Here is a 27,392-nt window from a genome sequence, read left to right on the forward strand (position 1 = left end):
TTCTTTTGATTTTTATTAATTTTTTCTACTTTCGACTTTATTTAACTTTTTCTTATTTTCTAGGTTACTAAGTTTACATTTGTTTCATTTTATTTTTTACCTTTTATTTACAGTTTTTCCTTTATGTGCTTCTACTATTTCCTTTTTTGCTTTTACTTTTTCGTTTTTATACTTTTGTCTTTACTCGACTCTTTTTTATTTTTTTACGTTTTAAGTCAACTTGTTCATTTATTTTTTTATTGTTTGCTTAATTTTTAATATGCTCTTTTTTGAGATTTTTTCATTCCTAGTTTGATTCATTTTTTGTATTTTTATGTTTTTCAATTTTTTTGTTTTAATTATTTTTGTTTCACCTCTTGTTCATTTCAATTTTTTTTTCAGGGAAATAATGAAAAAAAAAACGAAAAAAAGAAATGCAGAACTTGTAGTTTGTCGTTTCCTAGAAACGATTTCGCCACACATTCAACCTCTGCCGAACACAAAAAAAGAAAAGAAGAAATGGAAAACAAAGAAATAGTGTGTAAAATATGCGAAGAAAAATTCCTGATAAAAAACTCGAAAGAGCACAAAAAAAGTGAAAAACATTTGGAGGCTGAAAAACGCAAAAAAGGAGAAGACAAGTGCAAAACATGTGGTGAAAAATACCTCAAATGTCAATTAAAAAAACACAAGAAAACTCTCGAACACAAAAACGCCGTTTCCAAACTCAAACCACCTGAAAAATTTGAGGAAAAGTCAAAAATCCGTGAAACTTATTTAATCCGAGCCGATGTTGCCTTCCCAGAAGCACATCAACTCTATTTCAACATGTTGACTGTGTTTTATGCTCTTCGTTTTTCCCTCGAAAACGGAAATAAAAACTTCAAAATTTCATTAAATGACGAAAAATGGGACAAATTCGGCGATATTGTCTTTGAAACAGCGTCAGAAATCCATGCTTTGCAATGCAAAAAAACCCAAACTAGAAATTCTATCACAACAGAGACTTTGAGTGCGGAAAGTGGCATATTTAGTATCAAGGAGCAATGTCAAGTGTTGAAAAAACTACGCGAGAAGAAAGAGTACGAAAAAGTGGCTTTTAAGCTCTTCACTGTGAGCTTTTTCTCAAGTGAAAGTGTCGAATTTGAGTTGAAAAAAAGCAAAGAGGAGGTTGAACAATCAGAAAACAATGATCTTCCAAGAAAAGAAAAGATCATAGAATCAGAAAATAAAGATGTTTCAAGAAAGGAAGAAAATGAAGATCTCCCAGGAAAAGAAAAGACCAACAAATCAGAAATTAAAGATCTTCCAAAAAAAGAAGAAATTGAACAATCAGAAGATCTAAGAAAAGAAGAAATCAAGCTTTCAGAAAATGAAGATCTTCCAAGAAAGGGAAAGACCAAGCAATCAGAAAATAAAGATCTTTCACAAAAAGAAGATATAAGACAATCAGAAAATAAAGACCTTTCAAAAAAGGAAGAAGTCGGACAATCAGTAAATGAAGATCTTCCAGGAAAAGAAGAGACCAAGAAATCAGAAAATAAAGATTTTCCAAAAAAAGAAGATATTGGACAAGCAGAAGATAAAGATCTTGGAAGAAACGAAGAAATCGAGCTTTCAGAAAGTGAAAATCTTCAAAGAAAAGGAAAGACTAAGCAATCAGAAAATAAAGATCTTCCACGAAAAGAGGAGATAAGACAATCAGAAAATGAAAATCTTTCAAAAAAGGAAGAAATCGGACAATCAGAAAATAAAGATCTTCGAGAAAAAAAAGAGACCAAGGAATCAGAAAATAAAAATTTTTCAAAAAAAGAACAGATTGAACAATCAGAAGATAAAGATCACGAAGAAATCAAGCTTTCAGAAAATGAAAATCTTCCAAGAAAAGGAAAGACCAAGCAACCAGAAAATAAAGATCTTCTAAGAAAAGCAGAAATCAAGCTTCCAGAAAGTGCAAATCTTCCAAAAAAATTAAAGACCCAGCAATCAGGAGATAAAGATCTTAGAAGAAGGCAATCAGAAAGTGAAGAATTCGATTGGAAGGAAGGCAAACTCAAGATTGCGCAATCGAAGCATAAAAGTCTTTTCAACACCACTGGTGATCCCGATGATACTTTTGTTGTAAAAGTTGAAAATTGTGATAAAAAGTTGAAACAAGATTTGGACAAGTTTCGTATCTTTATCAATCAGAAAAAAATCAACGGTTTGGAGTTTTCGATAAAAAAGATGATAAGAGATGAGTTTGGGGAAGTTTGTGATGTTTGTGATTGTTTGGTGAAATTTGTGAAAATTTTTTTTCAAACAAACGAACGAAGAAAACACAATTTCAAACTGACTAAAAATGATTTTGTGATCAAACTTTGCGAACTCTTATTGGAGCCTTTCCACATTATTCCTGATGTCAAAATTGAAGAAAAAGATGAAAATTTGTGGGTGGAGACAATCAAGGATTTTGATATTGTGATGGTGAAGAACAATCCAGATATCGTTGAAAAAATCTACTCGATAATCAATTTCACTGTCAAAAAATTGATCCAAACTGACCTTAAACCAGGTCAAAATGTCAAAATCGAGAAAAACAAAATCGAAAACGATAACCTCAAATCGGAATTTTTCGATTTAATGTCAACAGAATCACGTGACCTAACCTTAAATCAAATCTACTTGGCATTATGGAGACTGGGTTTGGTACCAATGGTACTCAAAGTCGAAAATTTCGACCATCTCGACCAAATCCTCAAAATCACAAACTTCCTCAAAACTGTCGTTTCCCGCCAATTTATCATCAGTACCGACCTCAAACCTCAATTTCCCTCAAATCTGAAATATTTCCAAAAATTGAGTGACGTTCAAAACCCAATTTTGAGTCCCAAATTCAAAATTTTCAATTTTGAGGTTTCACTCAAAGAAATGTGTGACCTCAATAATGATTTCTTGCAAAAGTTGACACCGGATGACTTTTTAAACATTTTGTGTCAAGATTTCTGTTTCAAGGACACTCAAATGACCTTGACGAGTGACATTGTCGACAAAACTTGGGTTTTGAGTGACGAAAATATCAAAAAAATTCAAAATGGGGACGAAAAATCGCCATCTTTGAAATATTTGATCAATGACGAGGAGGGGGTACGATATATTGAGGTACCACCCGAATTTTGAACACCCTGTATTTGTACAAATAAATGTTTTGAACCACTCTGTATATGAATAAATTCCTTATCTCTTATCACAAACATGGCCGCCACAATGGAGTAATAAAACTCAAAAAAATTCAGTTTTTTGGTTTTCTCAATACCATTTTAGGGACTTAAGGACCGTACTTCCCGATTTTGGGCCCCCAAATCACCTCACGGAGACCCTAGCCCACGTTTGCCAAAGTGACAATGTTTACCACCAATACACCCGAGACTATGTAAGTCCAGGGCCGTTTTAGGGCCCTTATGAATTTTTTTTAGGGCCATTTGCGACTCGTCTCGGCCCTTGCAGGTCTGTATTCCCGATTTGTGGGCCGTGAAATCGACCCAATGGATGAAATTTTGACAACTGTGGGTGCCCATGAGGCCCTTTTTGTCTCCATCCATGGCCATGTTGATGTAGGTGATGAGGTTGTGATTTTTGAGCCCTTTTTGCCTTGTTATAAAAATTTGGTTGAGATGGTAGGGGGCGTGGTTAGGTTTGTGACCTTGACTTTGGTACGCATGTGCCAAAATTCGAATTTTTGGTAATTTTTTTCAATTCAGGATTCGGGAAAATGGATTTTTGATTTGGTGAAACTTGAAAGTTGTTTCAATAAAAACACCAAAATTGTGATTTTGAACAATCCGAATGAATATTTTGGTAAAGTTTTCACAACTAAGGAGTTGGAATTTTTGGCATTTTTGTGCCATATTTTTTAAATTTAAATTTGTTTCCCTCGTTGGCTCCGAAAAAAAAATTAGAAATTAAAAATCGTTTTAATGATAAAAAACACAAACTATATTTTTAAATTTAAATTTGTTTCCTTGATCGGCTTAAAAAAATGGCAATTTCAAAAAACAAGGAATAAAAAATCAAAATTCAACTTTTCGAGTTAGACACCGTGATGTGAAAAAATCATGCAGGGGCTTCGCCCCTGCATGATTTTTCGTCATTTTAAAAAACGCAGTAATAGAAGTGTTCCCAATGGGGGCACTGTCCTCATTCTCCTCCCAATCGACATGATACGCCTCCTTGAGTGCCTCACTCGCCGTGGCCCAACTAAACCTCACCAATTGGGGGTACCCAAAGACAGGATCCCGCCACTGAACCAGAAATTTCTTCGTATTGGGATCTACAAAATCAACATTTTTTCCCCAGTCTCAAACATTCAAAACCCACCCCCGGGATAGCCACTCCCAAAATCCTCTCGCCCCACCTCCAACTCCTCCCCAAACGCCCACACCTTCAACGCATGATCTCGAGTCACTTTCGCACAAATACTCGCCGCCGAGACAATGGGGTACGTCGAATCGGCCTTCTTGGCCACAGTGACCCCCAATTGGGGGAAGAGCCCCTTCAAGTACGCTTGGTACTTCTCAGGGGGGCCCACCGTGTCCACATAAACATGCGACACGTTAACTCCCGCCTCCAACGCCCCTTTTATCAAATTAATCGCAGCGTCCATTGACACCTGATTCAGGGAATACTTCTGACGACTCAACATACTATTACAAATGCTCGTGGGGGCTATCACCTCCACCCCCCAGCCTATTTTACGATTTTCGCAAATTTTTGTAAAAATCTCGTCACGTGACTCCTCAGTTAGGGCCTTGGAGTCGGCACAGCCCAACGAATCGGGGAGGGTGGCCTCGTTGAGGGGGCAGAAGGCCGTTCCGTACACCATGGGGCCTACAAGGGGGCTATTTGAGTGAAAATTTACACAAGTGTGACATAACCTAAAACTGGTCCTCGACCGGCTTCGTCAATTCCAAGAAGACAGGGGAAGTCCTTACACACTTGGGGGATGTCCGAAATGTACACATTGTTAACTGTGTTGTCTTTTGAGGCCAAAAAAGACTGCAAACTAGACAAATCGGTGATTTTTAGGGACATTTTATCAAAGCCCCCGCCAAGACAAAATGGCGGATGTATAACTGGTTGCATACACAACACACATAATTGAGATAATGATCATAATAATTGTGTACAATTTAACGTTTTGGATTATTTAGGTGGTTATTTAAACAATTTAAAAGTAAAAATTAAAAATTAAGAAACTCTATTTCAAAATATAAAACATTAACAAGAAAGACTTTGGTTTCTTTTTGACAACGTCGTAGTCTAACAAGCCGTGGTGTATCAAAGGTTAATTAATTAATTATTCACAAAAAATACTTTTAACAAGTTTTTATGCACCAATAGTCAGCAGAAAACAATTTATTGCTTAAATTTGCTAGCAGTTGTATAATTGGTTGCATAACTCAAGCCACTTAATTTATTAGTAATTAAAATAGTAATTACAAATACAAGTATGGTAGTGTTAAATGAGTTGACACAGTTATGTTTTTAATGATTAAGTCGGTGATTAATTGGGAAAAATTGTGTAAATAACCGAGGCCGTGGTTTATTTATGGCGGCGTCGCAGTCTACCAGGCCGTGGTGTGTGAGTCATCCCAAGTGTCATTTCAGTTATCAAAAAATTGGATAAAAAACCAATTTTAACAAGTTTTTCGTGTATTAATCACCACCAGACGACGCAAAAATGGCCTTGAAAGCCCAAGTCGGGTTAAGTAAGTCGATTCGTGTTGTTTTTTTTGCAAAAATTCGTCAACTTTTGACAGCTGATTCATTATTAACCCGAAAAAACGCTTTTTTTACTAGGACATTCACAATTTTGGATAAAAACCAATGGAATTACACGTTTTGGACCTATTTTTATAATTAGTTTTGCGATTTTTTTCCAAATTATCGATTTATTTCACATAACATGAGTGGGGTGTTTATGACGTCACAAATGTCAATATCACAGGCGGCGTCGAACCTACCCCAACAAAATTAGCAATTACGCAAAATGCACTTTAATTAATTAATTAATTTTTCTTTGCCACCTTGTGACACAAATCCAAAATTGTGCAAGATTTCACCCGATCTTGCCTGTTTCTATGGTAACTATGCTAAAAATTTGATCGTTTCCATAGTAACCACTATTAAAAAATAAATTCATATCCTCCGTTGGCATTGAAAATTCGTATTTTCAGAGATAATGAACGAAGTGGTGAAACTAAAAGAAAAAAAGAAGAACGGTCCAGGTCAGACGCACACTATCGAATGGAGGGTGCTCGTGGTGGACCAATTGGCCATGAGGATGGTGTCCGCCTGTTGCAAAATGCATGATATTTCAGCCGAAGGAATAACACGTAATTTTTCAATTTTTGTAAAAAAGTGGTTAAATTTTGTTTTTTCAGTCGTCGAAGATATTCACAAGAAACGCGAGCCTTTGACGTCAATGGAGGCTGTGTATTTGATAACACCGTCGGAGAAGTCGGTTCATTCCCTCATGGCCGACTTTGAGGGTCCTCGTCCGATGTACAGGGGGGCTCATGTGTTCTTTACCGAAGGTAAAACTCGTTCTCGAGTTATATGTGGTTTGTTAGGAGGGGGCAACATACTTAATTTTTTCTCCTACAGCGTGTCCTGATACGTTATTTAGCGAATTGGCGCGGCACAGGGTTGCCAAATTTATCAAAACATTAAAAGAAATAAACGTGGCATTTATTCCGTGTGAACAACAGGTATACATACATGATTTTTTTTCTCGCTTTAATGCTTAAGTTGTCTCCGACTAACACATTAACTGTCAACTATATGTCTTTTTCTTATTATAAAACCAAAAACTTTCTTTTTTTGTCAAGTCTGTCCCGAAGAACTGTTCAATGAACTGTGTAAGTCTTGCGCTGCTAAGAAAATTAAAACACTCAAAGAAATCAACATTGCCTTCTTGCCCTATGAGTCACAGGTGTGTTGATTGTTGATTGGGTAGATTGCTTTTGTTTTGTAGATATATGTCAATTGTTAAAATGCATGCTAACTAGGTTATAGAAACATGTTTAAGAATATATTTTAGGTTTTTTCACTCGATTCGCCTGATACTTTTCAATGTTTCTACGATCCGAGTTTTGCGGCCGCTCGAAATGCCAATATGGAACGAATGGCCGAACAGATAGCCACGTTGTGCGCCACTCTAGGCGAATATCCATCAGTCAGATATCGCAGGTATTTTTTTTCATTGCCAACACGGGAACCAAATTTTTTTTGCCAACTCGGTAACCAAATTTTTTTTTTTTTTGGCCAACTCGGGAACCAAATTTTTTTTGATAGCCAACTCCGGGCCCAATTTCGGTTCTCAAGTTGGCCAAAAGAAAAATTTGTTTCCTTCGTTGGTCGTGAAAATTTTTTTCAAGTGATTGGGAGCGCAACGTGGAGCTTGCGCAACTCATCCAGCAGAAGCTCGACGCTTACAAGGCCGATGAGCCCACAATGGGGGAAGGCCCCGAAAAGGCTCGTTCACAACTTTTGATTCTCGATCGTGGTTTTGATTGTTTTTCGCCACTTTTGCACGAATTGACATTTCAAGCGATGGCTTACGATCTTCTTCCGATCGAAAACGACGTTTACAAGTAAATAAAATTGTAAAAATTTGAATTTGGCGCCACGTTTGACATTTGTAGATATGAGGCGTCACAAGGTGTGGTTAAAGAAGTCCTATTGGACGAAAACGACGAATTGTGGGTGGAGTTACGCCACCAACATATCGCCGTCGTATCACAAAGTGTCACCAAAAACCTGAAGAAGTTCACCGATTCGAAACGTATGACACAGAGTGATAAACAATCGATGAAGGATCTGTCACAAATGATTAAAAAAATGCCACAATATCAGAAAGAATTGTCAAAATATGCAACACATTTACATTTGGCTGAAGATTGTATGAAGGCATATCAAGGCTATGTTGATAAATTGTGTAAAGTTGAACAGGATTTGGCGATGGGAACTGATGCTGAAGGTGAAAAAATCAAAGATCACATGAGAAATATCGTTCCGATTTTATTAGATCCAAAAATAACAAATGAGTACGATAAAATGCGTATTATTGCATTGTATGCAATGGCGAAAAATGGTATCACCGATGAAAACTTATCCAAGTTGGCCACGCATGCCCAAATTAAAGATAAACAAACAATCTCTAATTTACAACTACTGGGAGTGAATGTTATCAGTGACGTAAGTTTTGACTTTTCAGTGCCGACTGTGTAAACAAATTTTTTTTCATTTCTATTATGGAACCAAATTTGGTGTTTTATTGAAATTTTTAACAAACTGTTATGAGTTATTATGTTTTGAGTATTTACTTAAATTTCGTTACATAGTTGGCACAAAAAATTTTGAAAAACATTTACTTTAAACAAATTTAACGACTTTTTTGTCTTCACGAAGCAAACATTTTACTTTTATTAAAAAAAAAGTTATTAAAACCACGATTAAACTTTACATCGCCAATTGGGGAACTGTTTTTATTATTGTGTCAACAAACGAAATTTTTTTCATGCCGCTTGTGGAACCAAATTTAGCGTTTTATCGAGAATTTTAATCGATTTTTAGAATTGATTATGTAATTTTGGTTCAGAATTACTTAAATTTGGTTACATAGTTGGCACAAAAAAATTATAGGAAATCAATTTTTAAAAATATTAACTTTTAATAAATTTAATGACTTTTTTGTCTTCAAGAAGCAAACATTTTACTTTTATTAAAAAAAGTTATTAAAGTCACGAATAAACTTAACATTGCCAACCTGGGAACTGCTTTTATTAACGCGTCAACAAACTAAATTTTTTTCACATCTTTTGTGGAACCAAATTTAGTGTTTTAATGAGAATGTCAACTGATTTTTAGTATTTATTATGTAATTTTGGTTTTGAATTACTTAAAATGGGTTACATAGTTGACACAAAAAAATTACAGGAAATCAATTTTTAAAAACTTTAACTTTTAACAAGTCTAACGACTTTTTTGTCTTCAAGAAGTAAACATTTTACTTTTATTAAAAAAAAATTATTAAAACCACGAATAAACTTAACATCGCTAACCAAGGAACTGTTTTTATTATCGCATCAACTAACTAAATTTTTTTCATGTCTCTTGTGGAACCAAATTCAGTGTTCTATTGAGAATTTTAACTGATTTTTAGTGTTTTTTATGTAATTTTGGTCTTGAATTAGTTAAATTTGGTTACATAATTGGCACAAAAAAATTATAGGAAATTATTTTTTTTTTAATATTAACATTTAACACATCTAACGACTTTTTTGTCTTCAAGAAGCAAACATTTTACTTTTATTCAAAAAAAGTTATTAAAACCACGAGTAAACTTAACATCGCCAGCTAGGGAACTGTTTTTTATTATCAGGTCAACTAACCAAATTTTTTCATGTCTCTTGTGGAACCAAATTCAGTGTTTCATTGAGAATTTCAACTAATTTTTAGTATTTATTATGTAATTTTGGTCTTGAATTACTTAAATTTGGTTACATAGTTGGCACAAAAATGTTTATCTTATCAATGTGGGAACAAAATTTACATAAGCGTACGAAAATTTTGCTAACGATTTGTGTAAATTGAAGGAATAGAAAATTTTGGTTACATAATTGACACAAAAAATTGAAATAATTTCAATTTAAAAGTATAAAAAAAAAACGTTATTTTATCAATTATTGCTAATTAAGGAACTATTTGTATATTTCGATGTAACTTTTTTTTTATTAAAAACCCAATACAGATATTTTATGATTTATTGTGTGAAAAATTTAATAATAATAATATTTTTTTTGTCAACTGTAACAATTTTTTTTATTAATTTTAATATAAATATTTACACTGTTTTTTTTCTAAATAAAAGTTTGTTAAAAAATCGGTACGACTACAAAGAATGTCGAAAAAAACGTTTTTTTTTACACCGTGTACATTTTTTTTTTGTTTTAGTATATTTTCTCTTAAATTTTCTCAAAAAAAATTGTCACCTGCGTTGGCACGGAAAATAACCAAATAATTGCCAGAAAATTCTCAATTAAAACAATCGGTACGAGTACAAAGAATGCCGAAAGAAACGTTTTTTTTTTTGCCAACTCAGTGTACAATTTTTTTCTTAAATTTTCTCAAAAAAAATTGTGATCTGCGTTAGCATGAAAATAACTAAATAGTTGGTACAAAATTGTCATGCGCGTTGGCAGGAAAAATGACCACAGAATTGGTACAAAATCGTACAAAAAAAAAATTGTCACTTGCGTTGGCACAAAAAAATTATCTTGTCAATGTGGGAACAAAATTTGAGGAATAGAAAATTTTGTTTACCCAATTGACTCAAAAAATTATCAATAATAGTAATTTAAAAATTTTTAAAAAACGTTATTTTATCAATTATTGCTAATTAACGAACTATTTGTTTTAAGGAACAGTTTTTTTACTAATTTTAATATAAACTTTCACACTGTTCTTTAAAAAAAATTGTTAAACAATCGGTACGAGTATGCCGAAAAAAACTTTTTTTTGCCAACTGATTGTACAATTTTTTAATTTTCTTTCTCAAATTTCTCACTCGCGTTGGCACGAAAAATAATCACATAATTGGTACAAAATTGTCAAATTTGTCACTCGCGTTGGCGCGTAAAACCCCCACATAATTAGTACAAAATTGCCAAAAAAAAAAATTTGTTACCCGCGTTGGCACAAAAAATTTTCCTCTCCAGGGCAACCGCAAGAAGCCGTACACCGTCCCGCGCAAAGAGCGCATCACCGAACAGACTTACCAAATGTCAAGATGGACGCCCATCATCAAGGACATAATGGAGGACTGCATCGAGGACAAACTCGACCACAAACATTTCCCCTTTTTGGCCGGTCGAGCTCAAGCCAGTGCTTATCACGCCCCGACAAGGTAAATTATCGCAATTTGTATCCTTCGTAGGCCACGAAAAAAAATAAAAAATTTCAGTGCTCGCTACGGTCACTGGCACAAAGACAAGACCCAACAAACTGTGAAAAACGTTCCACGCCTACTAGTTTTCATCGTTGGCGGGATGTGTTTTTCCGAAATGAGGTGTGCATATGAGGTTACAAATGCAGTGAAGAATTGGGAGGTTATACTCGGGTCGTCGCATATTCTCACACCTGAAGGTTTTCTCAGCGATTTGGCAACGTTGACCGGCTAGAATTCAAAGAGGGTCACTTTTAACATACCCGATATATGATATATCGCTTCTGTCATGTGGTGTATTGAGTGTTTTTTTTTCCATTGTTTAGATATAGGAATTTTTGTGCTTGTTAAGTTTGAATGTGTTATTGCACTAAAAAAGAGATTTTAACATGTTTGTCATTCTATGCATGATCTCGTCGAACAAATGGAACGATTGATGTTTTTAGGTTAGAAAATTTTAGGGAGTTTATTCCACTTGAAACAAAGACTTGAAACAAAAACCAAAACGGCTTAAATCTCAGTTTTCTTGCTTCCAGAAAGTTGATAGATATATACATAAGCAATATGTTGTTTTCAAATAGGTTAGAATATTGTTAAAAATTATATATTAAAATAGTGACAATATTATTCCGTTTTTCTTGTCTCATAAGTTATACGAACCGATTTATTGTAATTATACTTACACTAAAAAGTCTAATGTCAATTTAAATAAATATTAGCAATTTGACAACTTTTTTTATTCATTGCCTATTGGGGACACTACATTTTTTTTTCGTTTGCACCACAGGGGAAAATCACTAAATGTATTAAAATTGATCAATCGGGGACTCAATTTTTTTATTTCTGAAAATTATTGGTTGATTTTTTTCGAATTTTTGATTTTTCGAAGGGAATTTTAATATAAACTTTTACACTGTTTTTTTTTTTTAATAAAAGTTTGTTAAACAAACGGTACGAGTATAAAGAATGCCAACTCCGTGTACAATTTTTTTTGTTTTAGTATATTTTTTCTTAAATTTTCTAAAAAAATTGTCACCTGCGTTGGCACGAAAAATAATCAAATAAATGGTTCAAAATTGTTAAAAAAAATTGCACGAAAAATGACCACAGAATTGGTACAAAATTGTCGAAAAAAAAATTTGTCACCCGCGTTGGCACAAAAAAATTATCTTGCCAATGTGGGAACAAAATTTACATAGGCGTACGAATATTTTGTTAACGATTTGTCTAAATTGGAGGAATACAAAATTTTGGTTAGACAATTGGCACAATTGAAATAATTTCAATTTAAAAATATTAAAAAAACTACTAATTAAGGAACTATTTGTATATTTTGATTATGTAACGATTTTTTTTATTAAAAACCCAATATAGATATTTTATGATTTTTATTGGGGACACAATTTTTTTTTTCGTTTGCACCAATGTGTTAAAAATGACCAATTCTTGACTCAATGTTTTTATTTCTGTAAATTACCGGTCGATTTTTCGAATTTTTTATTTTTCGAAGGGAATTTTAATATAAGCTTTTACACTGTTTTTTTTTTTTTTCAATAAAAGTTTAAACAAACGGTACGAGTATAAAGAATGCCGAGAAAAACGTTTTTTTTTTTGCCAACTCCGTGTACAATTTTTTTTGTTTTAATATATTTTTTCTTAAATTTTCTAAAAAAAAATTGTCACCTGCGTTGGCACGAAAAATAACCAAATAATTGGTTTAAAATTGTCAAAAGAAAATTGCACGAAAAATGACCACAGAATTGGTACAAAATTGTCGAAAAAAAAATTTGGCACCTGCGTTGGCACAAAAAATTATCTTGGTAATATGGGAACAAAATTTACATAAGAGTACGAATTTTTTGCTAACGATTTGTGGAAATTGGAGGAATACAAAATTTTGGTTTGGCACAATTGACATAATTTCAATTAAATTTTTTTTTATTAAAAACCCAATACAGATATTTTATGATTTTTATTGGGGACACAATTTTTTTCTTGGTTTGCACGACCGGGGAAAATCACTAAATGTGTTAAAAATGGCCAATTCGGGACTCAATTTTTTTATTTCTGTAAATTACCGGTCGATTTTTTTCGAATTTTTGATTTTTCGAAGCGAATTCACTTCTTGTATTTTAATCCGATTTTTGAGTGTCATTTTCATGCCGTAACTTTGGCGTTTTTTCCAAAGTTCTAACTGGAAAAAATCAATTAAAATAAATTTTGGGTAAATTTCCTTTAACACTTTATCGTTTTTTGCAAAAAACGATTTTTCACTCGTCGTTGACCGATTTGACAGTTTGGTTTTTTGCTCCTCGTCGCATAACGAAGCCGGTTTTTTTTCTATTTCAAGCGCCATAAAATTCTCATAAAACCTTAATTAAATGTAAGTATTAATTAATTGATTAATTAATTACTCGTCGTCGGATTCTGATTGGCTGAAAAATTCCGTTTGAATTCCTGTCAAGTCGGCGTCCAAATCCGATTCTCTTTTCGGTGAGAGATTTTCGCAAACGGCTCGATTTGTGACACTTCCGTTTTTGATTTTCCGGTTTTTTCGTGCATAATACATGGACAAGTAGGATTTTTGAGGTTTGAGGGGGTTTGGGACCGGTTTTGAGGATTTTTCGGTTTTTCTATTGATGTAACGTGTGATTCGCTGTTTTGGGATGTCGCCAGTGTAGAGAGGAACAGTTTGACTCAAATCTGGAATCGGGGAGACTTCTTCGTTGTTGTCTTCTTCGAGAGAATCGTAAAAAATCTCGTCGATTGACATGACTTTGGATTTGTCAAAAAAAACTTGTCATAATTTTTAAACCTTAAAATTCTTGAAATATGGTTTTCTAGACGTAAAATTACGCTCTGAACACGATGCAACTAGTTAAAATACTCTACGATGCATAGTTTTTGAGATATTGAGTAATAAAGTCAAAAAGAAGGGTAGAAATATTTTAACAAAAAAATCAAAAATTTTTAATTCTTATGAAAAACTAGTACTATATGTAAAATTAACCGGAGAACACGCCTGTACAAACCCTGTTGACCTAAGACTTATAGTTTTTGAGATATGAATTTTTTTTTGAAAAAACTAAAAATGGCTCTGTACCCGGARCCATAACCCGGAGCGACTTCCGGTTTGCGCCAATAAATAGATAATTTCAAGCTACTTTTAATGKTTTTTAGCTCTTTGCTCTAAATCTTATAGTTTCGTAGAAAAACGCGTTTAAAGTTTCACAATTTTGACAATTTTCACTTTTTGAACGGCGATTACGGCCAAACTATTAGACTTAGAGCAATCAGTCCAACTCCATCGTAATCAGCGTAAGAAAATCTATCGACTGAGGCCAAAGCCAAGTCGATATCTCGCAAAAAAAWTTTGAATTTTTAAACGCCGATTACGGCGAAACTAAAGGAGATAGCCCAATGTGGTTGGTAAATTCGTAATTAGCGCGTCAAAATCTATCGGATAAGATAGATTTAAATCGAATCTGAGACATGTTCAAAAACACTAGATTTTAAGGGGGGTGTTAACAAATTTTTACTTTTTTTTGTTTTGTAAATTGCGGCAAAACTGTGCCTCAATGATATAATACTTTGACCTAAACCTATGTAAAATGTTCCGGAGAATCGATTGACGTCAAAAAAACTGCAAAATTCCTAATAGTTTTGAAGTTATGGTCGGATTTAAATTTTCCATATTTTTGACTTTATCACAAATTTTCTCGATAACTATTTATCCTAGAACACTGATCTTTTTTTTATATGATAGAAAATTAAATTTGCTTTCCAACGGTACCAAACATAAGAGGTTATTAYCAATAAGTCCGGAGTTATTGGCAATAGACCGCTCCGGGTGCCAAAAATCGACCAAAATTTCGACGAAAATCAAAAAAAATTTTAACCTTAAAATTCATCCATATAACGTTTTTGCTAGCAGTTTTTGGTCGTGCCAAAATTTCATCAATTTCGCAATTTTTAGAATCATCAAAGTTGTTTTAAGCCTATAATATTAATTGACAAGACTCAGAAAAATCACGAGAATCAAATAGTAAAAAGTCGACCCTAAAAAAAAATTGCTCTGACATAAATTAATTCAAAATCACGGTTTTCACTCGACCAAAAAATCTCAAATTATGGAATTATCGTCTTCATTCATAACCCTACTATATGACGTAAAACAAATTGCATTGTGGAAAAAACATTTTAGGGGTGGGTTTTTAAAAATAAAAATAACCCTATCGTGTCACCCCTCCTACATCTCAGAAAAACGTATAGATTTTAAAAATATAAAATGAGGTAGGTATTTTGTTTTTCCTAAGCGAGATACGAAAATGACCATCGCCAAACTCAAATTCGACTAAACCATTCGATAGAACTTTTTATTGCGCATCTTTTTTGACATAGTCGATTTTCACCTACGTCGCATACTTTTCGAGATATTCACGTTCGAAATCGCCAGATTTGAATTACGCGCTTCATTGCAATTTCCCAAGGTTGGTAATAGTCGGCATACATACACACATGCGTGTATATAAAGTTGCATAACTCTTGGGGGCGTTTCAATTTTTTATCATTTGAAACTAAATTAATTAAATTGGTTCAAGGTTGGTACTAGTTGACACACTTAAATAAACACGTGTATATTTAATTCCATAAATTTGGGATTTAATTAAAAAAAAATTAAAGGAGTAAAATGTCGAAGTAGGCCGCGCCTCCATCACCCACATCCTGGATCGATTTTTCGGTCACGAATCCCGGTTTCGCCAGTCTGGATGTGAACTCGTGGTAGAGAGGGTGTGTTTTGGGGGTAATTGGGAAAGGTTAGGGTTGAAAAAATCACCCATGACCCATATTTGTGGCAATGCGACGCTACCATCGATCCATTACCCATAACAAACACGAGGTAATACCATAAATAATCAAAAAAAAAAATAAATAAATAACACAAATAGTAAAATTAGAAATTATGATAAGTTGTTGGATTTTATTAGAAAGTTCATTGGCTTGTCAATGTCACTCTTGTGTTTGTTTTATTTTCACCGAGTGCTAGAAATTGAATGGCATGTACCATTTTATGACGTTTCACTGTTGAAGAAGAGCTCTTTTCGGGGATAAATCGCGAGCGAAATCGATTGGAAATTTGCGCTACTTCCACTACCGACTTGTTGGAATTTCGGTTTATTGTTGTGTGAGATGCGACGAGAAAGTTACGAGCTTTGATCACTGAAGAGTGTGTAACACGTTTCGTTTACCTTAGGCTTGATGGTGACCTAGACGAGGGAATTGTGGGGTCACCAAATCTAACGACTTTCCAAATTGGTCGCAAAAATTTAAACAAATTCTGATGGTATTTTTTTTTGTTTTTGACTATTTGACAATTTTGTGGTTTACGAGGGACTAATATTATAAAATACAAGTCATGTTCTTTAACAGTTTTTATAAAATTGTTAGAAATATTTTGGAAATTAGACATTGTTGTTGTTGTCAAATAAAAAAATGTCAAAATTTATGTAAATTTGAGATTACTGCTCTTTCAAAATCCAAAAATTGTCAAAATAATGTTGATGTATTTTTTAAATCTATCAAATTGATATTCCTACTCACAATTTTTCAAATATTGTCAAAATTTAACAAAGCTTTGAATTAAAAATCTTATTTTTTTTCTAATTCAGAGTTCAAAAACAAATTGCTTGCAAAAATTTAGCCAGATCTTGTTTTTTTTCTATACTGTCGGTCAATTTTTTGGTTTTGACTATTAGACAATTTTGAGATTTACGAGGGACTAATATTATAAAATAAAAGTCATGTTCGTTAACAGTTTTTAAAAAATTGTTAAAAACGTTTTGTAAATTAGACATTCTAGTTGTTGTCAAATAAAAAAATGTCAAAATTTGTGTAAATTTGAAATTACTGCAAATGAACGCTTGCTTGCTCTTTGAAAATCCAAAAATTGTCAAAATTATATTGAGAATCTACCAAATTGATACTCCAACTACTCACAATTTTTCAAAAATTGTCAAGATTTAACAAAGCTTTGAATTAAAAATCCTTATTTTTTTGAATGATAATTTTTCTAATTCAGAATTTAAAAATTGTCAAAACTACAAATAATATTTTCTTTTGTAAAATGTATCAAACTATAAATTGTGTGATTATACACCTTGAAAATGCATGAATAAAAATTGTCAAAGGTTATAAAAATAATTTCAAAAATTGTCGATTTTTTTCACTGGAAATTAAATCAATGGAAAAAACATTTTTTGGTCGTTGTTTTTAAGAACAATTGTCAATTTTTTTATTATAACAAGATTCAAAAATTGTCAAAATCAACCACGGTTGATTTGATTTTTTACAATATAAAAAAATAAAAAAGTATAAAAATTTGACTACGGAAAAGTCCAAATTAGTTAGCTTAAATTTACGTGCGTTGTTCTTCATACAAACAAAAATTGCTAAAATAAAGGCTAAAAACGTCAAAAATGAATAAATTCTCAAAAATTGTCAATCTTTGCATTAAAAATTATTAATGTTTTATTTTCTTAACTTTTAATACACTAATCCAGAATCCAACACTCAAAATGCTTATTTGTATTCACAAAAATTACCAAATATTTTTAAAAATTGTCAAAATTTGACAATAAAAATTGTTGTAAAATGTACCAAAACAGCCTAAACTGTCATAAAGTTTTTTAAAAACCTTAAAAATGCATGATTAAAAATTGTCAAAAGTTATAAAAAAATTAAAAATTGATTTCCAAAAATTGTCGATTTTTTACTGGAAATTAAACCAATTAATTAAAAACGTATCTAAGCCTAATAGAAAAAAGAAATTTTGGTCGTTGTTTTTAAGAACAATTGTCATATTTTTTGTTAATATATGATGCAAACATTGTCAAAATCAACGACTGTTAATTTGTACAATATAAAAAAATTAAAATGTATACAAATTTGACTACGAAAAAATGTCCAAATTTGCCTAAATTCATGTGCGTTGTTCTTTGTACAAACAAAAATTGCTGAAATAAAGGCTAAAAAACAATTGTCAAAATTTGAAAATGAATTAATAAAAATGTATGATTAAAAATTCCGTTGTTATTATTAAAAGTGTCAAAGAAAAACAAAAAATTGATTCTCAAAATTTGTCAAACTGTCTCACAAGGAATTGTTAAATTAATATTAAAAGGTAACTGAGTTTAATGGAATAAAAAACATTCTTTGAATTTAAAGTTCCAAAAATTGTTAAAATTTGACTACCAAAATTTCAAAAATGAAATATTTGATCTAAAAATTTTAAAAACTAATGATTTTTTACCACCATAAAAAAATTAGCATTATTAAAATTTAAAAATGTAATACATGAGCAAAAAATTCTCAAATTGGACAAAAAAATATTTTGATTAAATAATAAAAATATCACAAAACAGGAGAAAATTATACTCCATTGTTACCAACATAAAGAGCAAAAACCTGCAAAACGGAACTTGCTAGATTTACTCTCCTCTCACTTGCAAAAAAAATTTTGAATAATTGAATAAGTCTACATCTATTCAAGTGAAAGTGAGTTATTAAACGTTTAATGCCCTTACAATTTTTTAATTACATAATTTCACCCATCAATCAACTTTCCTTTAAATAAATCGAAAAAAACCAGCCACCTTCGTTACCTAACACTTTAATTACAAAAATTAATTATTTAATTAATCCCAATTTCGCGAAATTTGGCCAAATAATACATCAACGAAAACTGTTACACCGAAGAAAGTCATCGTTGGAGATTTACCGACAAAACGGAACTGTCTCGTGGGGGCCCGAGGCCACTCCCCCCCTCCTCTCGAGGTGCGTGCCACTTCTTTCTAATTTTTTTCGCATAAGTGAAATAAATTACTGGAGGTTTTTACAACGAGACTTGCTGTCCATGCGACCATTTCTGGCACGCGGTTCGTACCAGTAACATCGGATAACCCGGAGTGTATACTTGTTTTTTTCTACAACTTTTTTTTTTTGATAATTATACGAGACGGGCTTGCCGGTGATTTAGTGCCAGTGGGGTTATCAATGGAAAGACGCGAAATTGTTCAATTCGTAGTCAAGTATTTGAGTGTTTGCTGGTGAGGATTTTTACGATTCTTGACAATTTTTAATTATTTAAAAGACTAAATTAGTGGGAAAAGATGAAAACTGCAGGTTTTTGTACATTTTTTGTCACAATTAAACAATTTTTGGCCGCAATTTGACAATTTTTGGATTTTAAAAAGACTAGCACAAAGTATAAAACACTTTTTTCTGTTCTAGGAGACTATATGACATTTTTGAGTTTTCTAATTAATCAAATTTAAACTTTACTAGTTTCGAAAAACGGCTTGACTATTTTTGGATTTGTAAAAAGTTTTAGACAACGTAAAAACATTTTTGAAATACAATATGACAATTTTTGAGGGGTAAAAAGTACTATAATCGTGTTTGACAACTTTTTAAGATTTTTTGATTTATAAATATCTAAATAATTGACAATTTTAAAATTTGTAGAGACAATATTTATCAGTTTTTGAAAATGTAGATTTCACTTTGACTGTTTTTTAACGGTTTTTGACAATTTTTCAAAAATATTAGGTCATAATTGACAATTTTTAGATTTAAGAGATAAGTTTTGATTTTATAACTAGCCAAATATTAAGGTTTTTACAATTTACAGTATAGTTTGAATATTTTTGAATTTTAAAAAGACTATCACAAAGAATAAAACACTTTTTTCTATTCTAGGCGACTATATGACAATTTTGGTTAGTTTAATTAATCAAATTTAAACTTTACGAGTTTCGAAAAACGGTTTGACTATTTTTGGATTTGTAAAAGATTTTAGACAACGTAAAACAATTTTTGAAATACAATATGACAATTTTTGGGGTGCATAAACTACTATAATTTTGTTTGACAACTTTTTAAGGTAGATTTTACATTTTTAGATTTATAAATAACTAAATAATTGTCAATTTTTGAATTTGTAGAAAAATATTTATCAGTATGACAATTTTTTTAAAACATTAGGTCATAATTGACAATTTTTGTATTTAAGAAATTGTGACAATTTTTGATTTTATAATTAGCCAAATATTAAGGTTTTAACAATTTTCAAAATACAGTTTGAATATTTTTGGATTTTAAAAAGACTAGCACAAAGAATTTCTTTTTTTCCTAGAAGACTATATGACAATTTTTGATTTTTTAATTAACCAAATTTAAACTTGACAAATTTCGAAAAACAGTTTGACTATCTTTGCATTGGTAAAAGATAGAATAAATTAATTTTATATAACGTAAAAGAATTTTTCAAATACAATATGACAATTTTTAGGGTGCATAAAGTACTATAATCTTGTACTTACTACACAGTGTTTGACAACTTTTTACAGTAGATTTTACATTATAAATTCATAAATAACCATATAATTGACAATTTTTGAATTTGTAGGAGGCAATATTTATCAGTTTTAGAAAATGTAGCTTTGACTTTGTCTGCTTTTAACGACTTTTGACAATTTTTCAAAATACATTAGTTCATAATTGACAGTTTTTAGATTTAGGAGATTATATGACAATTTTTGATTTTACAATTATCTAAATATTAATGTTTTAACAATTTTCGAAGTACAATTTGACTATTTTTGAATAAATTACAAACGATTTTTTTTAGATTTTTTATTTTATAAGTTTTAACAATTTTTAAAATACAATAGACAATTTTTAGGTTGTATAAAGTACCATAATCTTGTTACTATACTATATATTTATCAAGATTTTGTCAATTTGACAATTTTGGATTTCAAATTTTGACTTCTTTATGTTATTTTGACATTTTTTAAGAACCATTTGATAATTTTTCAAAATACTTTTGTTACTTTTTTAACGTGTTTAACGTTACGACATGATTTTATTTAATTTTGATAATTTTGGATTTAAGGTTTTGACGTTTTTTACGAATCACTTACACAATTTTTTAAAACACTTTTGTTAATGTTTTAACTTGTTTTACTTACGTTACATGATTTAATTTTTTTAAGAAAAATTTTAGATTTTGGTACTACCGCAGTAGTTAATTTAACAATTTTTAGGTTTGTAACCAACAAAAGTTTAAAAAGAAGGGATTTGACAAAATATTAAAAAAACAAGATTTTTAAGACATATTTTGTGACTTTTGTTTCCGAGTTTAACTTAAATTAAAAGTACTTGTAAGAAATATCAAAAATATTGCACAAACTTTGTCAATTTGACAATTTTGAATAACAAAGTGTTCTTTTGACACTTTTTGAGAATCATTTGACAATTTTTGAAAATACTTTATTAATTTTTTAACGTGTTTAATGTCACGACATGATTTACATTTTTTAAACAAAAATTTAAAATTTCGGTACTACCGGAGTAGTTAATTTGACAGTTTTTAGATTCGTAACCAACAAGAATCTGAAAAGAAGGAATTTTCGCCAAAATATTAAAGAAAATACAACATTTGCTTCAAAATATTGCACACATTTAGTCAATTTGACAATTTTTGTGTAATTTTGACACTTTTTGAGAACCATTTGACAATTTTTGAAAATACTTTTGTTACTTTTTTAACGTGGTTAACGTTACGACATGATTTTATTTTATTTTGACAATTTTGGATTTAAAGTTTTGACTTTTTTGTCATTTTGACGTTTTTTACGAATTATTTGACAATTTTTTAAAACACTTTTGTTAATGTTTTAACGTGTTTTACTTACATTACATGATTTAATTTTTTTAACAAAAATTTTAAATTTTGGTACTACCGCAGTAGTTAATTTAACAATTTTTAGGTTTGTAACCAACAAAAGTTTAAAAAGAAAGGATTTTCACAAAATATTAAAAAAAAATTAAGATTTTTAAGGCATATTTTGTGACTTTTGTTTAACTTAAATTAAAAGTATTTGTAAGAAATATCAAAAATATTGCACAAACTTTGTCAATTTGACAATTTTAGATAACAAAATGTTCCTGTCACACTTTTTGAGAATCATTTGACAATTTTTGATAATACTTTATTAATTTTTTAACGTGTTTACTGTCACGACATGATTTGCATTTTTTTAAATAAAAATTTAAAATTTTGGTAGTACCGGAGTATTAAATTTGACAGTTTTTATATTCGTAACTAACAAAAACCTGAAAAGAAGACATTTTTGACAAAATATTAATGGAAATACAACATTTTTAAGGCATATTTTAGGACCTTTGCTTCAAAATATTGCACAAATTTAGTCAATTTGACGTAATTTTGACATTTTTTGAGAACCATTTGACAATTTTTGAAAATACTTAATTAATTTTATAAGCATTGCAACACGATTTTATTTTTCTTTAAGATGAATGACATTTTGAAATTCCGGTACCACCGGGGTACCACTTGATTGAAACAAAAGCAACTCAACCAAGCTGTTTCAAGTACATCAAGACCTATTTTTTCCCGCCATAAAAGTGAAATTGTCGCAACACATTTGATAAAACTTCCTTAATCAGCAGCTGACGTTTCATTTACCACAAGTACCATTGAACTACTTTGTTTCAGAAATTAAAAACAAGCCAACAAAAATGGTAAATTTCATAAACCAAACGACTTTAATAAAAATTTACGATTATTACGAATGGACATTATCGCTCTCTGGTGAGTACCAAGGGACACTAATTGACAATTTTTGACAATTTTTGACAGATTCACGAACCAAAGGATGGCCTTTGGTCGACTCACCCGGCCCCACTCTCCTCTACACTCTAATTTACCTTTTTATAGTATGGATAGGTCCAAAATTGATGAAAAATCGAAAACCATTTCGGCTGACGTGGCTTTTAATACCTTATAATTTAACAATGGCGGCTTTGAACGCCTATATAGCCATACAGGTGAGTACCATTGGTACCACTGGTGGTACCACTCAAAATTTTGATTTAAGCTTCTCACTGCTTCGACCCGACTCAGGTACAGTTACATTTGTGAACCATGTCGTCAGAGGTACCACCCTGACGAACTCCAAATCGCCAACGCTGTTTGGTGGTACTATTTTTCGAAATTATTGGAATTCTGTGACACTTTCTTCTTCATTTTGCGAAAAAAAGACCGACAATTGACTTTCCTGCACGTCTACCACCACTCAACCATGTTTTCCTTGTGGTGGATCGGCATCAAATGGGTACCGAGTGGTTCAAGTACTTTTTCGAAATTTTGGTACCACTTTTTTGAATTTTTTTTTGTAGCGTTCCTACCAGCGATGGTAAATTCGGCCATTCACGTCCTGATGTATTCGTATTATGGTCTCGCGGCCTTGGGGCCCCATATCGCGAGGTACCTATGGTGGAAGAAGTACCTAACCATTCTTCAGATGGTAAGTGTGCCAAAAGTACTTTCGATGTCTTGGAGTTTATTGACATACTAAATTGAGATGCAATTTGTTCAAGACCTCAATTTCTTTTGTTGGTACCGCTGGGTACTAGGATGGAAATTGACCGATTTTTCGGCCGGGTTAGATTGGTGTCAATGATGGTACCGTTTTTGCACGAAATTATTTTTGTGGTACCACTTTACACTTTATTTCCTAGCGGTACCACTTATCGGGTAATTATGAACGCATTTCACTTTCACTGTAATTGGTTATTTACAAATTTGGTGGTACTAAATTACACAGATAATTATAGTAATGTGGTACTACTTGAAAAACTGCTAAAATTAGTTTTTTTAATTTTTGGTTACATATTTTTGTCATGATGAAAATTTAATTGTATCAGAAAATTGCAAAGTAATTAAATTAGTGGTACTGATAATAGTACCACTTCGATTTGGAGGAGAACCACTTCGTATAAAACGTGAAATTTGTTATTAATTGCGATACATTGTGACAAATAAAATAATGGTTCTTAAACAAAACCGGTACCACACAGAAAAACACCAACAAATGTTTTTATTGTTTTTAAATTTGATGGTACGACTTTAGAAATGTTAAAAATGGCTTTGTGTGATTATAAATTTTTACAATCAAGCCGGTACCACCTTAAAAACTATAATTTTAACCGCAATTTTTTAAGTTGTTAAATTGTTAAATTTTTTTGGTAAAACATGATAATTTCTCACTTGAATTATCCCGTTTTTGTGAAAATAATGAGCCGGTACCACCTTAAAACTAGCAAAATGTTGTTTTAACTGAATTTTTTTAGTTTTTCATTTTTATCGAGATTTTTCAATTTTTTTTGTTAAAATAAAGTGGGTATCAAGTGGTACCTTCAAAATATAGTAATACTATAAAAAAACTAAAAATGTCTAAATTTAAACTCATTTTTGCAAAATTTTATAGTACTTAAAAAGGGAGTGCCTAAATATCTCAATCTGAGCTTATTTTTTTTAATTTTGGGTCGTTTTTTTCAACAAATTTTTTCAAAATTTAGTAGTACCACCTACAAACCGTAAATTTTTTTTTGAAAATTTGGTCGTTTTTAACCGAAATGTTTTAGTAGTTCCACTTTAAAAAAATGAAAAATTTTTCATTTAAGCCCATTTTTGAATTATAGTAAAATTATCTCAATTTGGTCAATTATTATTTTTGATTTTTTTTACGAAATTTTTTCAAAATTTGGTGTTCCAACTTAAAACCAAAAAAGTAAAATTGTCTCAATTTAAGCCAATTTTTGGGTCGTTTATTCACCGATTTTTTTTTCAAAATTTTATAGTATTACCTCAAAAAGGAATAAATGTCTCAATCTGAGTTTTTTTTTTTTTAATTTTGGGTCTTTTTTCCTACAAAATTTAGTAGTACCACCTAAAAACAGTAAAAATGTTTCGATTTGAGCCAATTTTTTTGAATTTTCGGTCGTTTTTTAACCAAAATGTTTCAAAATTTATTAGTACCACTTAAAAAAAACTGACAATGTTAATTTAAGCCCATTTTTGAATTATTGCTTTTTTCCAACGAATTTTGTAGTACGACCTAAAAAATAAATTTGTCTCAATTTGGGCAATTTTATTAATTTTTTGTCGTTTTCTTACGAAATGTTTTCAAAAACTTTTAGTATCACCTAACAAAAGAGTAAATACTTCAATTTGAGGCCACTTTTTTGAATTTTAGACCGCTCATTAATTTTTTTTCAGAATTTGGTAGTACCACTTTAAAAAAAGTAAAAATGCTTTAATGTGAGTCAATTTTTTTAGATTTAGAGTCGCTTTTTCACTGAATTTAAAATTTTGTAGTATCACTTAAAAAAGGAGTAAATGAGTAAATCTGAGCTCATTATTTTTTAATTTTTGGTTGTTTTTCCTCGGAATTCATTCAAAATTCTAATTGGTATTCCAATTTAAAGAAAAGTAAAATTGTTTCAATTTGAGCCTATTTTTGGATTTTAAGTCTTTTTTATTCCGATTTTTTTTTAAATTTACTACTACGGTACCATTTTGAAATAAGTCTCAATTGAAACTCATTTTTTTTTTAATTTTGGGTTCTTTTCTCCAACGAATTTTGTAGTACCACCTAAGAAAGTGAAATTGTCCCAACTAAAGCCCATTTTTTAAATTTTGAGTCGTTTTTTAGCGATTTTTTTTTACAATTTTGTAGTAAAAAAAAAGTTCAATTTGGGCCCATTTTTTAAATTTTAAGTCATTTTTTTACCGAATTGTTTCAAAATATTGTAGTACTACCTCAAAAAGGAGTAAATACTTCAATTTGAGCTTATTTTTAGAAAAAAGTAAAATTGTTTCAGTTTGATCCAATTTATTGGATTTTAGATCGAGTTTTTACCGATTTTTTTCAAAATTTTGTAGTACCACCTAAAAAGGGAAGATTTTCTAAATTATCTCAATTTTTTAATTTTTGGTCGTTTATTCATTGAATTTTTACAAAATTTTGTATTCCAACATAAAAAAAGTAAAAATGCTTCAATTTATGCCAATTTTTTTAGATTTTGGATCGTTTTTTTACCAAATTTTTTCTAAAAATTTTGGTATCACCTAGAAAAAAAGGAATAAATGTCTCAAGCCAAGCTTTTTTTTAATGTTAGGCCGTTTTTTACAGAATTTTTTCAAAATTTTGAAGTAAAAAGTAAACTTGTTTCAACTAGGGCCCATTTTTTTGAATTGTGGGTTGTTTTTCACCGGATTTTTTAATTTTTTTTTCAGATCCAGTTCACTTGTGCCTTGATTTTGGGTATAAACGGCATTCGAACGGGTTGCGACTTCCCCCTATGGATGCACTACACCCTCATCATCTACATGTTGTCCTTTATTGTCCTTTTCGGTAATTTCTACGTGAAAGCCTACATAGAAAAGGGCAGTCAAGTTTTTTTCGGCATGGACATGGGCTGTGGTCAAGGCAACACCTACCAACGCATTACCACCACCACCAATCACCACCAAAACGGGAAAAAGATCGACTAGAAACGCATTTTTAGACAATTTTTACAAATCGCGATCTTCCTGTTTGTTCAATCAAAAAAAAAGAAGTGATCTTTTTGATTGTAGTGCGAAAAGTTGCTCTTTTATTATGATTATTATAATAGATTTGTTATTAATTTTATTCGTAGGCTAGTGTCGAGTCAATTAATTAGAAAAACGCTGAGTTATTATGAATCACTGCCATTTCGCACATTTTTCGCTCAGGGTCTGGTTTTTTGGACCGAATCAAAAACACTCAAATCAGTATTATGACACTGATAAACCCCTTGATTTATTTAAAAGGAGACAATATGTTGGTTGTTAAAATAAAAATACAAAAACGTGAAAAAAGTGTTTTTCTCTTCCTTTTTCCCACAAAAAAAATTAAATTGTTATTTATTTATTTCTGTAACTAGAAGTAAAATTTTTTGACAATTTTGTCAAACGATTTTTGCAAATTTTTCTTTACTTAAATTTGACAATTAGTGATACCAACCTGACAAAGACACTATTCTTAAAATAGTCAAAAATAATGACAAAATTACGTCAAAAATGACACAAAATTCGCTTTCGTTGCACTCAAAAAAAAAGTTCAACATTAAAATTGACTAATATAACATTTTTTACGTTTCTAGAAATCTTAAAGACTCAAAAAAGTGCATAAAACGTTATTGGGTCAAGTTTAAAAAATTACAAATTTTTTACTTATTTTTGTTTTGTAAATTGCGGCAAAACTGTGCCTCAATGATTTAATATTTTGACCTAAGCCTATGTAAAATGTTCCGGGGAATCGATTGGCGTCAAAAAAACTGCAAAATTCCTAATAGTTTTGAAGTTATAGTCGGATTTATATTTTCCATACTTTTGATTTTATCACAAATTTTCTCGATAACTATTTATCGTAGAACACTGATCTTTTTTTTATATGATAGAAAATTAAATTTGCTTTCCAACGGTACCAAACATAAGAGGTTATTATCAATAAGTCTGGAGTTATTGGCAATA

The 27,392-nt window shown here is 31.0% G+C and overlaps 6 protein-coding genes across 11 annotated transcripts in view; 4 read left to right on the top strand and 2 right to left on the bottom strand.

The window, feature by feature from the left end:
- Window positions 1-3,174, top strand: part of LOC123009666 (peptidyl-prolyl cis-trans isomerase G-like) — an 8,586-nt gene extending 5,412 nt beyond the window's left edge. The window contains exon 2 of the mRNA XM_044406120.1: window positions 382-3,174. Coding sequence (XP_044262055.1) covers window positions 382-3,138 — 2,757 coding nt within the window. The 3' untranslated portion in view covers window positions 3,139-3,174. The remainder of the gene's footprint in view (window positions 1-381) is intronic.
- Window positions 3,175-3,304: 130 nt separating this feature from the next.
- On the top strand, window positions 3,305-4,054 carry LOC123009668 (kynurenine aminotransferase-like). Its single transcript, XM_044406125.1, has 3 exons — window positions 3,305-3,391; window positions 3,435-3,671; window positions 3,720-4,054. The coding sequence occupies exons 2-3, from the start codon at window positions 3,504-3,506 to the stop codon at window positions 3,873-3,875; spliced, it is 324 nt and encodes a 107-aa protein (XP_044262060.1). The 5' UTR covers window positions 3,305-3,391; window positions 3,435-3,503; the 3' UTR covers window positions 3,876-4,054.
- On the bottom strand, window positions 3,813-5,085 carry LOC123009667 (ribonuclease H2 subunit A). 3 transcript variants are annotated; one of them, XM_044406123.1, is made up of 4 exons: window positions 4,893-5,085; window positions 4,336-4,845; window positions 4,110-4,288; window positions 3,814-4,075 (listed from the first exon to the last, which is right to left on the bottom strand). In XM_044406123.1, the coding sequence occupies exons 1-4, from the start codon at window positions 5,047-5,049 to the stop codon at window positions 4,049-4,051; spliced, it is 873 nt and encodes a 290-aa protein (XP_044262058.1). In that variant the 5' UTR covers window positions 5,050-5,085; the 3' UTR covers window positions 3,814-4,048. The 3 variants fall into 3 exon arrangements, with proteins under 3 accessions (XP_044262057.1, XP_044262058.1, XP_044262059.1); XM_044406124.1 differs by having other exon boundaries at window positions 3,958-4,079; window positions 4,124-4,288; XM_044406122.1 differs by having other exon boundaries at window positions 3,813-4,288.
- Window positions 5,086-5,569: 484 nt separating this feature from the next.
- On the top strand, window positions 5,570-11,693 carry LOC123010000 (protein ROP). Of its 2 annotated transcripts, none has more exons than XM_044406605.1 (9): window positions 5,570-5,726; window positions 6,195-6,353; window positions 6,402-6,554; window positions 6,625-6,728; window positions 7,061-7,209; window positions 7,398-7,613; window positions 7,665-8,217; window positions 10,740-10,927; window positions 10,985-11,693. In XM_044406605.1, the coding sequence occupies exons 1-9, from the start codon at window positions 5,699-5,701 to the stop codon at window positions 11,199-11,201; spliced, it is 1,767 nt and encodes a 588-aa protein (XP_044262540.1). In that variant the 5' UTR covers window positions 5,570-5,698; the 3' UTR covers window positions 11,202-11,693. The 2 variants fall into 2 exon arrangements, with proteins under 2 accessions (XP_044262540.1, XP_044262541.1); XM_044406606.1 differs by lacking the exon at window positions 6,625-6,728 and adding an exon at window positions 6,849-6,952.
- Window positions 11,694-12,954: 1,261 nt separating this feature from the next.
- LOC123010008 lies at window positions 12,955-13,740 on the bottom strand. 2 transcript variants are annotated; one of them, XM_044406619.1, is made up of 3 exons: window positions 13,381-13,740; window positions 13,209-13,338; window positions 12,955-13,160 (listed from the first exon to the last, which is right to left on the bottom strand). In XM_044406619.1, the coding sequence occupies exons 1-3, from the start codon at window positions 13,737-13,739 to the stop codon at window positions 13,041-13,043; spliced, it is 609 nt and encodes a 202-aa protein (XP_044262554.1). In that variant the 5' UTR covers window position 13,740; the 3' UTR covers window positions 12,955-13,040. The 2 variants fall into 2 exon arrangements, with proteins under 2 accessions (XP_044262554.1, XP_044262553.1); XM_044406618.1 differs by having other exon boundaries at window positions 12,955-13,338.
- A 1,985-nt stretch (window positions 13,741-15,725) lies between these two features.
- Window positions 15,726-26,738, top strand: LOC123009561 (elongation of very long chain fatty acids protein 4-like). Of its 2 annotated transcripts, none has more exons than XM_044405959.1 (6): window positions 15,726-15,866; window positions 22,548-22,643; window positions 22,692-22,879; window positions 22,930-23,182; window positions 23,231-23,358; window positions 26,133-26,738. In XM_044405959.1, exons 2-6 carry the CDS (start codon window positions 22,571-22,573, stop codon window positions 26,388-26,390), a joined length of 900 nt encoding a protein of 299 aa, XP_044261894.1. In that variant the 5' UTR covers window positions 15,726-15,866; window positions 22,548-22,570; the 3' UTR covers window positions 26,391-26,738. The 2 variants fall into 2 exon arrangements, with proteins under 2 accessions (XP_044261894.1, XP_044261893.1); XM_044405958.1 differs by lacking the exon at window positions 15,726-15,866 and adding an exon at window positions 18,885-19,071.
- The last annotated feature ends 654 nt before the right edge of the window (window positions 26,739-27,392 follow it).

Source organism: Tribolium madens, unplaced genomic scaffold (assembly GCF_015345945.1).
Source record: "Tribolium madens isolate multiple individuals breed KSU strain unplaced genomic scaffold, Tmad_KSU_1.1 Scaffold_7;HRSCAF=85;Tcas5.2_LG10, whole genome shotgun sequence".
In the NCBI taxonomy this organism is placed as follows: Eukaryota; Metazoa; Arthropoda; class Insecta; order Coleoptera; family Tenebrionidae; genus Tribolium; species Tribolium madens.